The 15805-nt window shown below is 48.4% G+C and overlaps 1 protein-coding gene across 3 annotated transcripts in view; it reads left to right on the top strand.

The window, feature by feature from the left end:
• The window catches only part of CCDC187 (coiled-coil domain containing 187), a 114972-nt gene extending 104010 nt beyond the window's left edge, over window positions 1–10962 (top strand). For 2 of the 3 annotated variants that reach the window (XM_088461411.1, XM_088461413.1), the window contains exons 21-28: window positions 292–438; window positions 2620–2780; window positions 3765–3895; window positions 4351–4454; window positions 4948–5033; window positions 5176–5252; window positions 6024–8296; window positions 9370–10962. In XM_088461411.1, the coding sequence (XP_088317537.1) occupies window positions 292–438; window positions 2620–2780; window positions 3765–3895; window positions 4351–4454; window positions 4948–5033; window positions 5176–5252; window positions 6024–8296; window positions 9370–9531 (3141 nt within the window). In that variant the 3' untranslated portion in view covers window positions 9532–10962. The remainder of the gene's footprint in view (window positions 1–291; window positions 439–2619; window positions 2781–3764; window positions 3896–4350; window positions 4455–4947; window positions 5034–5175; window positions 5253–6023; window positions 8297–9369) is intronic. The other variant, XM_088461412.1, reaches the window with a different exon arrangement.
• Window positions 10963–15805: the final 4843 nt, after the last annotated feature.

Here is a 15805-nt window from a genome sequence, read left to right as displayed (position 1 = left end):
AGCATCAGCTCGACCTTACCAGAGGGTCTCGTCGCAAGCCCGATGGTTGCGATAATCACGACGGTCTCCAGCCCGCTCGTAGAAGCTGTGGGTGATCACCCACAGCTTTGCGAGCGGCTGGAGACAAAATTCACAGCAAGCGGCTCTGAATCAGGGCTATAATACGCTCATTTAGCAGGGTGTCACCTGGCCGGTGTAAGTTACATCCTGACGCAATACTTATACACAGAGGATTTTTGCTGCACCGTCCTGATATTTCATAATGTATCTTTCTGCCGTCCTGTTCCCCAGGCAGAGATCAGGCATTTGCACAACATGTACAAGGCTGCCCACCAGAAGAGGAAGCTGCTGCTACAGCAACAGAAGGAGATCATGCGGATCCGGCGTTCTGCAGCGCACATGCAGCGGAGGTTGCAGAGCTCTGCGGTGGCTGTTGAGGTACATGCACCATATGGCAGAATGTATGGGGCGTTTCCTACTAAGCGATGATGTCATGCATGTGGGCGGGGCTTCATCATAGAGTCCACAAAGTGTCTGATAGTCACCTGGGTGTGTACAAAACACAAAGCTACATCTTCTGTGTCACCGATAAACGGATAACGTGTGACTGCAGCCTGAGCTATTCCTGGCCCGGGAACAGCCATGATGTTCCCTCACCTTTATACCGACCGACTAATATGCCAATGCCGCAGGGAAGCGTCTGTGCTATACCTACCGACTAATATGCTAATGCCGCAAGGAAGCGTCTGTGCTATACTGACCGACTAATATGCCAATGCCGCAGGGAAGCGTCTGTGCTATACCTACCGACTAATATGCCAATGCCGCAGGGAAGCGTCTGTGCTATACCGACCGACTAATATGCTAATGCCGCAAGGAAGCGTCTGTGCTATACCTACCGACTAATATGCCAATGCCGCAGGGAAGCGTCTGTGCTATACCGACCGACTAATATGCTAATGCCGCGGGGAAGCGTCTGTGCTATACCGACCGACTAATATGCTAATGCCGCAGGGACACGTCTGTGCTATACCGACCGACTAATATGCTAATGCCGCAGGGAAGCGTCTGTGCTATACCGACCGACTAATATGCTAATGCCGCAGGGAAGCGTCTGTGCTATACCGACCGACTAATATGCTAATGCCGCGGGGAAGCGTCTGTGCTATACCGACCGACTAATATGCTAATGCCGCGGGGAAGCGTCTGTGCTATACCGACCGACTAATATGCTAATGCCGCAGGGACACGTCTGTGCTATACCGACCGACTAATATGCTAATGCCGCAGGGAAGCGTCTGTGCTATACCGACCGACTAATATGCTAATGCCGCAGGGAAGCGTCTGTGCTATACCGACCGACTAATATGCCAATGCCGCAGGGAAGCGTCTGTGCTATACCGACCGACTAATATGCTAATGCCGCAGGGAAGCGTCTGTGCTATACCGACCGACTAATATGCTAATGCCGCAGGGAAGCGTCTGTGCTATACCGACCGACTACTATGCTAATGCCGCGGGGAAGCGTCTGTAGGAAATAGCTCCTGCTGGCAATCTGAGATAAGAGTATAGCGTCCGTGGAAGCTGCTTGGGATCACCATCGGGACCTATGGTCACTGCCGGTAGAACACCCAGCCTGGCCGTCCTAACTTCTCTGACGAAGCAGATCCAGAGCTTTGCACACTTGTACAATATGGAGGCAACACGCCCCCATATTGTACAACGGTTCTAGTCTCCGCTTTGCCCCCCCCCCCACAAACGCCACAGGATGGCGAGTCGGGCACTGCACCCATGATCACAGATCTCACTCTGCACATGTGCAGCCATTCTCCATCGGGTTTCCGTACATAACTGAATCTGTCAAGGACCGTGCCGGCGCCGTATCAAAAAGATAATGCAACGTGGACACGCCCTGTTCAGTGACATGAAAGTTCTACTGATGTGACCTGAAATGCCAAACGTGGCCACACACGTCTCACGACAGCCCTGCATATAGGTGATACCTGCGTTACTTATAGTAAGAGATCATTCTGTATAAACGCTGGATAGTAATAATTACACCACATATAGGGATGCTGCATTATTGCCGTTCTATTGTTGGTCGTTTTATCTTAATTTAATTAACTTCTATGGGCTACAATGTGAGGTAACCATGTGCCCATGTGTCGTGCCCCCATGTTGGGTGTCGTGCCCCCATGTTGGGTGACCTGCACCCATGTTGGGTGTCCTGCCCCCATGTTGGGTGACCTCACACATACGCAGAGAAATGTTGGTTCTGCTTGTTCAGAGCTATTTGAGCCAAACACTATACAAGGAGAGGACAGTGCGCAGCTTCCCCTATAGGAAACGTCTCCTTATATATAACGCTCCCTCCCGTATACCGAGTCTCCGTCATATTAGTGTATACTAGGGAGCAGGTCTGTACTGACTGAACCCTTCTGCGCTGTCATCTGTGATGGTAACCTATGCGCCATACAGGACAGAAGCCGTATACAGCTGGGCGTAGAGAAATCCACCTTGGGAGGATTATAATCATCTATAAAAGATATTTCTGTGTCCTCATATTACATCTCATTTGGTGCCTCTGCTGTACGTCAGATATCTATGTTCTGTCTCTAGGGTTCAGACCGGATTGACCATCTGCTATCCAGAGACGACACATTGCGCCATTCCACATCATCCTCCTCCGACCATCCGCACCAGAACACGCAATCTGCCATCTCCGACCTCTCTGCGGATGATGATGTCACAGAAAACGTGGAAGCAATCAACATAGACTGGTACGTAGTATTATGACCACTCTTGTTTTCTGGAAATAACATTGAATGGAGGGAATATCATTATTCAGGCCTGCTGCCCCGGACTGTATACGCCACGTACGCTTGTGGACACGTGTGTCTACGGCTGTAGTGTTCAGGGTGTGTTCTAGTCACCCAGACTGCAGGAAAGGTCCACAGGCAATTATTAGGCAAAGGTCTCGTCCATTGGTGGCCTATGGGCCACTTGTGGCCCTCCAGTAGGTTTTTACTGGCCCCAGTTTAAGGCATGTGGCAATGGCTATAAATACTTGAGTAGCAGCTTCATCCCTAAAGGGGGATCTGTGTACTCTCTGTGATCCTGTTGTTTTAGGTGGAAGTTTGCTGATAGGCCTGTGGTACCTATGTGCTGATGGGCCTGTGGTACCTTTGTGCTGATGGGCCTGTGGTACCTATGTGCTGATGGGCCTGTGGTACCTATGTGCTGATGGGCCTGTGGTACCTATGTGCTGATGGGCCTGTGGTACCTATGTGCTGATGGGCCTGTGGTACCTATGTGCTGATGGGCCTGTGGTACCTATGTGCTGATGGGCCTGTGGTACCTATGTGCTGATGGGCCTGTGGTACCTATGTGCTGATGGGCCTGTGGTACCTATGTGCTGATGGGCCTGTGGTACCTATGTGCTGATGGGCCTGTGGTACCTATGTGCTGATGGGCCTGTGGTACCTATGTGCTGATGGGCCTGTGGTACCTTTGTGCTGATGGGCCTGTGGTACCTATGTGCTGATGGGCCTGTGGTACCTATGTGCTGGCCAACACAGTACAGTCATTACACGTGCATTGGCCAACACAGTACAGTCATTACACACGCACTGGTCCCCACAGTACAGTCATTACACGTGCATTGGCCAACACAGTACAGTCATTACACACACGCGCTGTGGAACACTGATTGTAAAATGTGGATTATACACAAAACGTTGAAACAAATCCTGTTTTTTCCTTAGGGCACAGGTGCCAGAAGATGTCCAACCACCGCATGGTCCAGAAGGCCACCAGCATTCCCCTGTCACACGGAGAGACCCCCAGACCCGCAATGTCGGATTGCAGGAGCTGGGTGGGTGTCTGGTGACACAAGGTACGATCAATGGTAGTGTATAGCGCTCGCAGGCTCGGAGACGCAGTCTATCCGATTTATCACTTCTCATCCTATATTATTGTATACACACCAGTAAGTGAAAAACCTTCACACACCCAGCTTACTATATGGTGAGGGTCTGTGAGAGAATTATAAACCTGGATTGTTTTATATTTGTATTATTTTTGTGCACATTATCTAATTTGTTACAACATTCTTCACCGTGACGCATCACTTTTATTGGTAGAAAATGTATATTCTCAGCCAATCAGAATCCGGTACAGAGAGCGTCTCATTTCTGAGTACAGATGTTATTCGCTCTCCTGCATACATTTATCCTGATTATTGGTTTTATCAGAGAATTTATCACCACCTCTATTGCATAAATAAAAATATTAAACTACCTGACTCCAGGGGAAGGGAACAGTGGCAGTAATGTATGTTATGTATTACAGATGGAGCCGTCCTGAGCAATCCTTTATCAGGAGACGGACAACATGTGACGAATCCGTGTCAGAAGTCTCCACCAGCTGAGGACAATCTGCGCAATCACTCACAGGCGCGGCTTCCAGCTCTGATTTACATATGTCATGTATATGCATTATCCCTCGTATATATAATAATGCACGGTGGCAGTGCGGCGAGGATCGGTTCTACGTAGGAGAATGTGACACTGTCTTTGTATATTGCCCCGTATTCATCTTCTGTCCCGTCCAGATCTGTGACCGCGCTCTGCAGGTTCTTCCAGATTTATCACAGAAATTGATTTGGGAAATAAGTGTATTCTGAGCTCCTAGGAAAGTCCTGATTTTACGCCACTGAATGTTGTTTTCCAGTTTAATCGTCACGTATCAGAATATGGAATAATGGGAAAATATAAAAATTAGAGTCCCCTGGAGGCAGCCTTATTGTAAGCTAACCCAGTATTTATGGCGGACGCAGCAAATCATCCACATTTATTATAACGTCACTATTGTGATCACACCTATGTTATTTACAATAAATGATAAAACTTTTAATATCGCCTTTTGCTGATATTCTGTTTTAATTAGGAGAAGCCCATATCTGCCAATGAAGATGATTCAGGGGTGTTTGCAAATACGCCCGAAACATTCACCGTTCCTGCAAAAGAACGCGGGTAACTATGCTGGTTTCATTACCGCCCTATTACTCTGTAAGAACCCTTCTTGTCACATTTTCCGCTGGCCAAAGTGACGTGCAAATAAGTGACATGTAATTACATAAAAGACAATTTATACATGTTCTGTTCTGCGGTGTAGGGACGCGCTGAGTGTGAGGGATCAGGAGAGAACCACAGACCCTAAACAATCGGGCAACACAGAAGGACAGCAAGGAAGTAAGTTGGGGCTTTGTTCCTACACAATGCCGCAGTCACCAGGGGTGCCGAGGGTGGGGGGGCCGTCTGTAGCTGGGGATCTGCAAGGGGCCAGGCCAGCTGTGCTGGGGGAAGAATGCCCCCTCCGCTGCGTGGCGGCACTGACCTGACAATCGCACTTTATAGAGCAGTTTTCTTCTTACATAAATTGATAAATACTAAGTTCTCCATGTTTAGGAAAACTGGTACAACGTAAATGGTGTAGTAACCAATAGCGACCACTCCACTTGCTTTACATTTCTGATTAACCAGAAAGACGATGGCCAGGTAAGTCCTATTTGCATATAGGTCTATTGGCCTAGGACACAAGCAACCCGGAATTATGCGGGAAGAGTATGTAGGCGTGCGACCAGTGCCACCACACGGAGCGCAAGGGTTCTGTCACCGCCCACGGACCTTGCTTCTAGCTAGCATGGTGCCTGGAACTGCAAACTGCAGCCGGGTATTGCTTGTACAGTGCCAGACGGGCACACTGCAATCTGTGCGGCTGATCACGCATCCTAAGGACGCCGGTTGGCACTACACTTACTAGTGCTGCTGGCCTCGCCCCGTGTGCTGCGACAACAGGCGCGCAATGTCACGACGTGGGGCCTTTACAGGGAGCATTTGTGCCCTGTTACCACCCTGTGCACAGGTACTTATAGATCATATGCCCCATTATCAGCCATGGTAAGGGTGATCGCCGTACATTTATGCAGTAAAACAAAGTCATTAAACATTTTATATTTTTAGATTCCAACGAGGTGACATCAGAAGCTGCAGAGGACGCCCGCATGGTGACAGAACCCACCAGTGATCACAGTTCTTATAGCTTATCAGCACCGTCAGCATCAAATGTCGCGTCCCCAGCAAGTGACGCTCTCTGTCCCTCTCTCGCAGAGTTTCATAAAGTTTATGCTAAACTCATTAATATCTCTGAAAGTTCCGTCTCTGACCGCGAGCAGAATGGTCAGGATACGGAGAGTGGAGATTCGGAGGTGTTTGACATGGAGCCCCCTGAGATGGCATCTGAAGAAAAAGTAAATGGTGATTCGGCTGGGCAAACGTATTTTATTCATCCAGATGAGGGAGGACAGGCCATATTGTCTCCTGTTAGTAGTAGAAACAAAGAAAATCCAGAAGTATTTTGTAGCAGTGATGTAATGTCTGATGAGGCCACATTAAAGCCGCCTTCTTCCCCGCTACAGGCTGCAAAGTCCAGAAGTCCAGCAGAATTTTTTATGGAGGAGACAGAACCTAAAACGGCGCCTTTGGCATCGGAATCCTTTCCCACGTCTGAGGACTTGACAGAATCGGACAGAAAAACATACAGCACAAAACATCTGCCTGACAATCAGCGCAGTAATGCAGTCAGCGTTCCATACATGCCAAAGCCGACGTCAATGAGAGTAGAAGACGTTAGTAATGTGGCCGGAATGAGTTCTCCTGACACTAAAGACCGGCAAGGAGTGACGGAAACTAATGGAAAACCATCTGTTACAGAAAATGTAATCTTCAGGAAAAGTGAGATGGGGCCATTTCATGCTACAGCCTCAAAAGATTTATTTCCGATTAAAAGCTTTCCACATCGGAGTGAGGGAGAGATCATATTCATCAGCGAGGAAGTTCTGGAGCCTGTTGAAGATGCCTTGTCAGAGATCTTGTCTCCAGTTGATGAAAAGCTCTCTTACGAAAGTGCCGACTTGTTCTCCACACAACAGGAGCGGAGTGAGGAGCTCCCCTCATTCCCCACAGATGGTGAAGCCATTAAGAGTGGTGAAAGCAACACAGAAGACTTCCCAAGCCCACCTGAGGAATTCCTCTTGTCTGGGACAGAGAGCTTGCACAGTAGTAGGGAGGCTAGCCTAATTGATGAGATCCATTTATTATATGGTAGCCTGTTAGCAGAGGATACTCTCCTTCCACCGGCTGGACTAATTCCCCAGCAGTTGTACCATGATGGACACTCGGGAACTTCTTTCCTCGAGACCGAAGACACAAGAAACTCGCCTGAAGTTATAAAGCAGCGTAACCCGTTCCTAACATTATCAAAAGCTGACGAAGATATACATGATCCGCTATATGCCTTTCAGATTGGAGATAGGGTATTAGTAAAGCTTTCAAAGCCAGGTACTTTAAAGTTTAAAGGGTTGACCTTCTTCAAGGAAGGTCATTGGGCAGGAGTAGCACTTGATAAGGCAGAAGGAGACAACGATGGCACATATGAAGGTGTAAAGTATTTTGAATGTTCTAAGAATTGTGGTATATTTGTCAGACCCGGGCAGATCTCACATCTGTTATTTGATGAGAAGGATAAATCTGATCAGCTGGGAGATGATCATTCGTTTGATGAGGGTCCATCTCCGAGTAATTTCCAATCTCCTGAACAAGCCGGTGGAGACCTAAAAAGAAGACAGCAGGGTGACAAAGAAATGTTGAAACCATCTTCAGAAAAGGACATTAACCAGTCCTGGTCAAGGGGTTTAGAGTCATCAAAAAGTATGAATGTTTTAGGAGTTGCTGATCACAGTCAGCTAAGCAGCGACGTTTCCCCAAGTTTCCCTGATGAACCTATAAGAGAAGACACAGATCCCGGCCAGGCGTTACAGATAAAGCACTTATATGGAGGTGACACTAACGGATTAATATCACCACACCCGCTGCAGAAGGAAAATCACGCATTGTTAGTAAGGGGTACAGACCAGCCCCTCAGCAGAGGTTTATGTGATGCCATTGGGACCATTACTAAAGAATCTCAACAAAAATGTGAGGATGTCGACAGGAAGAAGCCGGAGACTGATGCCAGCGATCGGGAAATGGATTCTGTTATTAATGGAGGAAGGTTCAATCCACTCCCATCCGGGACCTCGCACGACGAAGAGATAGGTGGACAGGTGGAAAGTATTGCTCACATTTTAGTAACCAAGATTATAATGGACTGTATAAAAGAATATAAAAAGCGAAAGAGGATACAAGGAAAAGAAAATAAACCATGGTCTCCTAAGATATACTTTAGCTCTTTACTGGTATGTATGTAGACAGATAGATGGATAGATATGAGATAGATAAATGATATATAAACTAATATGCGATCGATTGGTAGATAAATAGATATGAGAGATGACATATATTATGTAGATATGAGAGATATAGATCATATGAGATAGACATGAGAGATAGATAGGAGATATGAGATAGATAGATATGAAAGATGATCTATAGATATATAGATATGCGATAGATTGAATATCTAATATCTATCATCTTATATCTATGTGCTTAGGCCACACTATAGAAGTGACATAACCTGCAGTATAATGACAGTGCCAGGTGTGTTATACTGTCAGGATGTATACCTGCAGTAACCGGGGAGGGCATCTTATATGCTTAGGCCACACTATAGAAGTTACATAACCTGCAGTATAATGACAGTGCCGGGTGTGTTATACTGTCAGGATGTGTACCTGCAGTAACCGGGGAGGGCATCCTATGTGCTTAGGCCACACTATAGAAGTGACCTAACCTGCAGTTTGAGAGCATCGGGTGTGTTATACTGTCAGGATGTGTACCTGCAGTACTCGGGGAGGGCACCCTATGTGTACCCCAATCACCTCCCATACATTATACCTAAAGGTACCCCAGTCACTTCCCATACGTTATACCTAAAGGTAGCCCGTCACCTCCCATACATTATACCAGAACTGTGTCCCCCTCTTCTCCAATTGACAGCTGCATCAATTTCATATAATCCACGTTATAGTGTTACATGTACAGTCCATATACATGATACATACCGATCTGTACCTGTAATCGCCTGATCTTCAGGCAGCGGAGGAAGAGGGGACCTGGACTCATTCCCAGGAGGCTGACTGTCAGTACTGATAGACTTTCCAGATGCAATAATCACATTATAGGCCAGCACCCAAGGGAGAGGGTGGCAGATAATGAGAGCAGTTGGTGTGATCACACTTGTTGTTATATTGTTGTTATATTATGCTAGATAATAACAGACACACGTCCGGGGCAGAGGAGTATTGTATACTGTAGCTGTGATGTATAACATACTGGAGTTGTACTGAATGTAACATTTCTGTCACAGTCTGCTGCCCCCCCGGAGCTGAGGACAGGCCTCATCCAGGGAATATCTGAGGATACGTCACAGCGGGTTACTGAGTTTAGGAGCTGCGGGAAGAGCAGCGAGCCCCTTACCCACCCCCGCGGGGCGCTCTCACTCCATGTGACCAATCTGCAGGGCAAATAACATGTAATGCGCTTTCTCTGATACAATATTAGACACTTTTACAGGTTTATTACACAACAATCATCTATGCACTTGTGTGAACAATAATCTGGTAAATGATAAATTGTAAATTAGCTAAACCGCGGTTTTCGCGTGACTGGTCGGGGAACTGCGCACCAATGAGCGTTACAGGTCAGCCACCATTGTACAGGGACAATGACGTGTCTTAGGGGATTGCGAATTCCCTGCTGCCCCCTTATCAGAGCGATCTCAGCGCCTGATTCACTACGGATCGCTATTCTGCTTACACGCACGCAGCGCAGTTGCTAATATCAGCAGTGATATGTAAATGTATGCATTCGCATTGCGATCGCAGCCTGACCGAAGGACGCCCCCGTCCCCTTACTCACATCCCTATACTTGGTCAATACAGAGAAATAATCGGTAACATCGGACAGTTAGGGAAGCCCAGACCTTACTCAGGAATTGCTGACTTATGCGCACGCTATGAGGCCTCAGGCGGTGTCTGGTATCGCAGTGGATAAATTACACATGCCCCTGCACGGGTGTTGAAACGCACTGACACGCCTGCATTCGCCCAATCAACCGCCCTTCACCACCCACAAACAGCACTTCCTGTCAATCACTCTGCCATGCGTCCGCGTAGTCACTGCGATCGCAATTCCTAACGCAGCGCCTAGCACGCGCACTGAGATGCATGCGCAGTGCAAATTAACCGACTGATTGCGTGCGGACAGTATAAGCAACTGCGTTCCTTGCTGAATCAGGCCCTTAAGCTGGCTACACACTGACAGATACATTGGCCGATCAATTGATCGGCCAATGTATCTGCTGCCTGTCGGCCAGTGTGTACCCGCGATATGTCGGTGAATGTCAGCATTCACCGACATATCACATTGGCTGTGTCTGCAGACATATCTGACCATCGGCAAGTGTGTACGGGCATCAGACGCCCCCCGCCTGCTGGGACATGCCCCCCCCTGCCGGGACACACCCCCTGCCCGCCGGTACCTGCGGGCAGACACAGATGATGGCCGGTCAGTGTGTATAAATGACCGTCATCTGCAGACATATCTGTATAGTGTGTACCCACCTTAAGACCCTTATACCCCCAGGCTGCCATTTGCACCCACGGACCGGCCCCTTATAGTTTTCACCATGAAATTCACATCAAATTGTGTTTTGTTTTTTTCCCTTGTGTCTGCATCTTCCATCTGATTCCAGTGCTGCTATCGGGGGGACGAGAACACCCTTCCTAGAACCCGGTACCCTCCTGGTATGTGCCAGCCGTGCCGTGGACATCACAATGTGGCAGACCTGCCATTGCTGGAAGACGGCAGTAACGGTTGGATAGAATCTGGATTTCCGCACGTGACTTGCTGTCGGCTTGTGTATATTTTCTATATTTAATAAATATTTGCACTATTTAAATACTTCTGTGTAGTGACATAAAGGTTCTATAGAAGCTCCTGTATCATCGCATACAGGTCTCCGTAACAAAAAAATGATCAGTTCTAAATATTAATAAACACAAAGTAGCATTGTGTTGTTGCCATGTATGATAATATACTGTATACGGATGTGATATTTCTCAGTATAGCCGCAGGCACGCAGATTTCCTTCCATGATCTGTGTCAGACAGGAACCAAGAACACCCCCTCCCAGACCCGAATTCATGCAGGGAGCGTGGTCATTGCAGACTGATAACCCGGGAACGTTTATCCAGCAGAGGAACCTGCACCATTTGGGAATCTGGTTGGGCCTGTACAGAACCGGCTTCTATACAGCGTCCGGGCCTGGCCTGAGGCGACAGATCTGCAATATTAGGGGTATTTAGGTGAATGATGGGACACACTGAGCGTGGATCAGTATTACAGGAGCTTTCAGTCTGCTGATGTTTGGTAAGAGAGATCATTTACACTAAGGACCACATTGAGAGTCTCTCGTTAGATGCGATCGCTCGCCCCCAGCATATGCAAATTTGTCAAATTCACACCACGGGAAGCGATCGCTCGCCAAGGCTTAAGCACGCCTACCATGTCTTAGCGAGCGGCCAGTGCACGCCCAATTGCACAGGCAGAGCCGCCCACCAGCACACGTCATCTCCAGGAAGTGTATTAAAACATTGGTACATCGAAGACAATCGGAAGCGATCGCAGCGCTTGTGGTTGCCTTACCCTACCGCAAGCACTGCGAGGACTTCAATGGAAAAAACAGGCAAGTGACGCGTACTATGACGCTGCGTGTTAATTATGCACGCCTCTAAAACGGCATTGAAACACTCTGGCACGCCTGCGTTTGCACCTCCATTCCCCCGTTTCTAGTGTCCTGCCCCTGTTACCACCCACAAACGGCCTCTCCTGTCACTCATTACACTGGGCTGTCTGTGCTGGGCGAGCGAGCGGCCTGCGATCACACAGAGTAGTTCACGCACACGCAGAACGAAGAATGCGTGTACGCAAACCATCGGGTCGCTTGCAAGCGCGCAGAGAAAGCGAGAGACTCTGAATGAGGTCCTAAGGCCTATGGGCGAATGCTGCTACTTTCCAGCAGTCATCAGTACCATACAGACATATGTTCCTGTACCTATGTACAATGGTAGCATCAGCCAGATCATCCATTAGGCAACTCAGCTTCTGCCTGGGGCCCCTGTTACTGTAACTCAGAGGTTCCCAAACTCTGCCATAACAGTCCATGTTTTAAGGTTATCCGTGCTTGAGCACAGGTGACTTAGGCCCCCATTTACTAACAAGTTTTATCACCAAAACGAGTGAAAAATGTCACTGTGTATGATAAATGGTGCTCCAGCCAATCAGCTCCCAGCTGTCACTGTGTATGATAACGGTGCTCCAGCCAATCAGCTCCCAGCTGTCACTGTGTATGATAACGGTGCTCCAGCCAATCAGCTCCCAACTGTCACTGTGTATGATAATGGTGCTCCAGCCAATCAGCTCCCAGCTGTCACTGTGTATGATAATGGTGCTCCAGCCAATCAGCTCCCAACTGTCACTTTTCTAACAGTTGACAGTTGGGAGCTGATTGGCTGGAGCACCATTTATCATACACATTGACAGCTGGGAGCCGATTGGCTGGAGCACCATTTATCATACACAGTGACAGTTGGGAGCCGATTGGCTGGAGCACCATTTATCATACACATTGACAGCTGGGAGCCGATTGGCTGGGGCACCATTTATCATACACATTGACAGCTGGGAGCCGATTGGCTGGAGCACCATTTATCATACACATGACAGCTAGGAGCCGATTGGCTGGAGCACCATTTATCATACACAGTGACAGCTGGGAGCCGATTGGCTGGGGCACCATTTATCATACACAGTGACAGTTGGGAGCCGATTGGCTGGAGCTCTATTATCCTACACAGTGACAGTTGGGAGCCGATTGGCTGGAGCACCATTATCATACACAGTGACAGTTGGGAGCCGATTGGCTGGAGCACCATTATCATACACAGTGACAGTTGGGAGCCGATTGGCTGGAGCACCATTTATCATACACATTGACAGCTGGGAGCTGATTGGCTGGAGCACCATTATCCTACACAGTGACAGTTGGGAGCCGATTGGCTAGAGCACCATATATCATACACAGTGACAGTTGGGAGCCGATTGGCTGGAGCACCATTTATCATACACATTGACAGCTGGGAGCCGATTGGCTGGGGCACCATTTATCATACACATTGACAGCTGGGAGCCGATTGGCTGGGGCACCATTTATCATACACATTGACAGCTGGGAGCCGATTGGCTGGAGCACCATTTATCATACACATGACAGCTAGGAGCTGATTGGCTGGAGCACCATTTATCATACACAGTGACAGTTGGGAGCCGATTGGCTGGAGCTCTATTATCCTACACAGTGACAGTTGGGAGCCGATTGGCTGGAGCACCATTATCATACACAGTGACAGCTGGGAGCTGATTGGCTGGAGCACCATTTATCATACACAGTGACAGTTGGGAGCCGATTGGCTGGAGCACCATTATCCTACACAGTGACAGTTGGGAGCCGATTGGCTAGAGCACCATATATCATACACAGTGACAGTTGGGAGCCGATTGGCTGGAGCACCATTTATCATACACATTGACAGCTGGGAGCCGATTGGCTGGGGCACCATTTATCATACACATTGACAGCTGGGAGCCGATTGGCTGGAGCACCATTTATCATACACATGACAGCTAGGAGCCGATTGGCTGGAGCACCATTTATCATACACAGTGACAGCTGGGAGCCGATTGGCTGGGGCACCATTTATCATACACAGTGACAGTTGGGAGCCGATTGGCTGGAGCACCATTATCATACACAGTGACAGTTGGGAGCCGATTGGCTGGTGCACTATTATCATACACAGTGACAGTTGGGAGCCGATTGGCTGGAGCACCATTTATCATACACATTGACAGCTGGGAGCTGATTGGCTGGAGCACCATTTATCATACACAGTGACAGTTGGGAGCTGATTGGCTGGGGCACCATTTATCATACACATTGACAGCTGGGAGCCGATTGGCTGGGGCACCATTTATCATACACATTGACAGCTGGGAGCCGATTGGCTGGAGCACCATTTATCATACACATGACAGCTAGGAGCCGATTGGCTGGAGCACCATTTATCATACACAGTGACAGCTGGGAGCTGATTGGCTGGAGCACCATTTATCATACACAGTGACAGTTGGGAGCCGATTGGCTGGAGCTCTATTATCCTACACAGTGACAGTTGGGAGCCGATTGGCTGGAGCACCATTATCATACACAGTGACAGCTGGGAGCTGATTGGCTGGAGCACCATTTATCATACACAGTGACAGTTGGGAGCTGATTGGCTGGAGCACCGTTATCATACACAGTGACAGTTGGGAGCTGATTGGCTGGAGCACCATTTATCATACACAGTGACAGTTGGGAGCTGATTGGCTGGAGCACCATTTATCATACACAGTGACAGCTGGGAGCCGATTGGCTGGAGCACCATTTATCATACACAGTGACAGTTGGGAGCTGATTGGCTGGAGCACCATTTATCATACACAGTGACAGCTGGGAGCTGATTGGCTGGAGCACCATTTATCATACACAGTGACAGTTGGGAGCCGATTGGCTGGAGCACCATATATCATACACATTTGTAAATGAGGCCCTTAATTAGTACCTCTGTCACTTTGATTCAACCATCTGGCATGGATATCCTTAAAACCTGGACTGAAATTGTGCAGTTTGGGAGCCTCTGCTCTAACTTGTTCTTATATGGGGTCTTTTCCACAAACAAAGGGGGTCCCTAAAACAGGATCTCCCATGAGGCACCAGGCAATATTGAGGTGCGGATTACTTTGTTCTACCTCATTTTCTGTGTGATGTCTCCTCACTGCCACCCACCCTGCAAAGTGGGTTAAACCCATGAAAAGAATATCTGGCATTGTAGGCATGAAGCAGAACTGGCTTTCCCTGTGTAATCCCATCAAAGTGTAGAGATGTGAGGCTTCCTCCCACCGCTCCCCGCAGGACCTCACTATCCAGATTACTCCCCGCTGTAATCTTTCCTTGGCTTTGGCTGATCTTGGAGAATGTCTCTGAGGGACGGCCTGTAGTAATCTGACCTTGTTTTATGTCTCTGCTCATCTTTTTCTGAGACAGATGAATGAATGTATTGTAGTGTTGTATAATTTCAGCGTTAGCTGCATACAGAACCCTGCAATACAATCCCATAGGAGTCAATATATGACACAGGAATGCAGAAAGGCCCACTGTACCACGTGTCTGATATCTGCCCATGGTCTCCTAGTGACCCCACTGTACCACATGTCTGATATCTGCCCATGGTCTCCTAGTGACCCCACTGTACCATGTGTCTGGTATCTGCCCATGGTCTCCTGGTGACCCCACTGTACCACATGTATGATATCTGCCCATGGTCTCCTGGTGACCCCACTGTACCACATGTCTGATATCTGCCCATGGTTTCCTGGTGACCCCACTCTACCATGTGTATGATATCTGCCCACGGTCTCCTAGTGACCCCACTGTACCACATGTATGATATCTGCCCATGGTCTTCTGGTGACCCCACTGTACCACATGTATGATATCTGCCCATGGTCTCCTGGTGACCCCACTGTACCACGTGTCTGATATCTGCCCATGGTCTCCTGGTGACCCCACTGTCCCACATGTCTGATATCTGCCCATGGTCTCCTGGTGACCCCACTGTCCCACGTATCTGATATCTGCCCAT

The sequence above is a fragment of the Taudactylus pleione genome, unplaced genomic scaffold (assembly GCF_031769625.1).
Source record: "Taudactylus pleione unplaced genomic scaffold, aTauple2 ptg001045l, whole genome shotgun sequence".
Taxonomy (NCBI): domain Eukaryota; kingdom Metazoa; phylum Chordata; class Amphibia; order Anura; family Myobatrachidae; genus Taudactylus; species Taudactylus pleione.
This window is presented reverse-complemented; position numbering and strand designations above follow the sequence as displayed.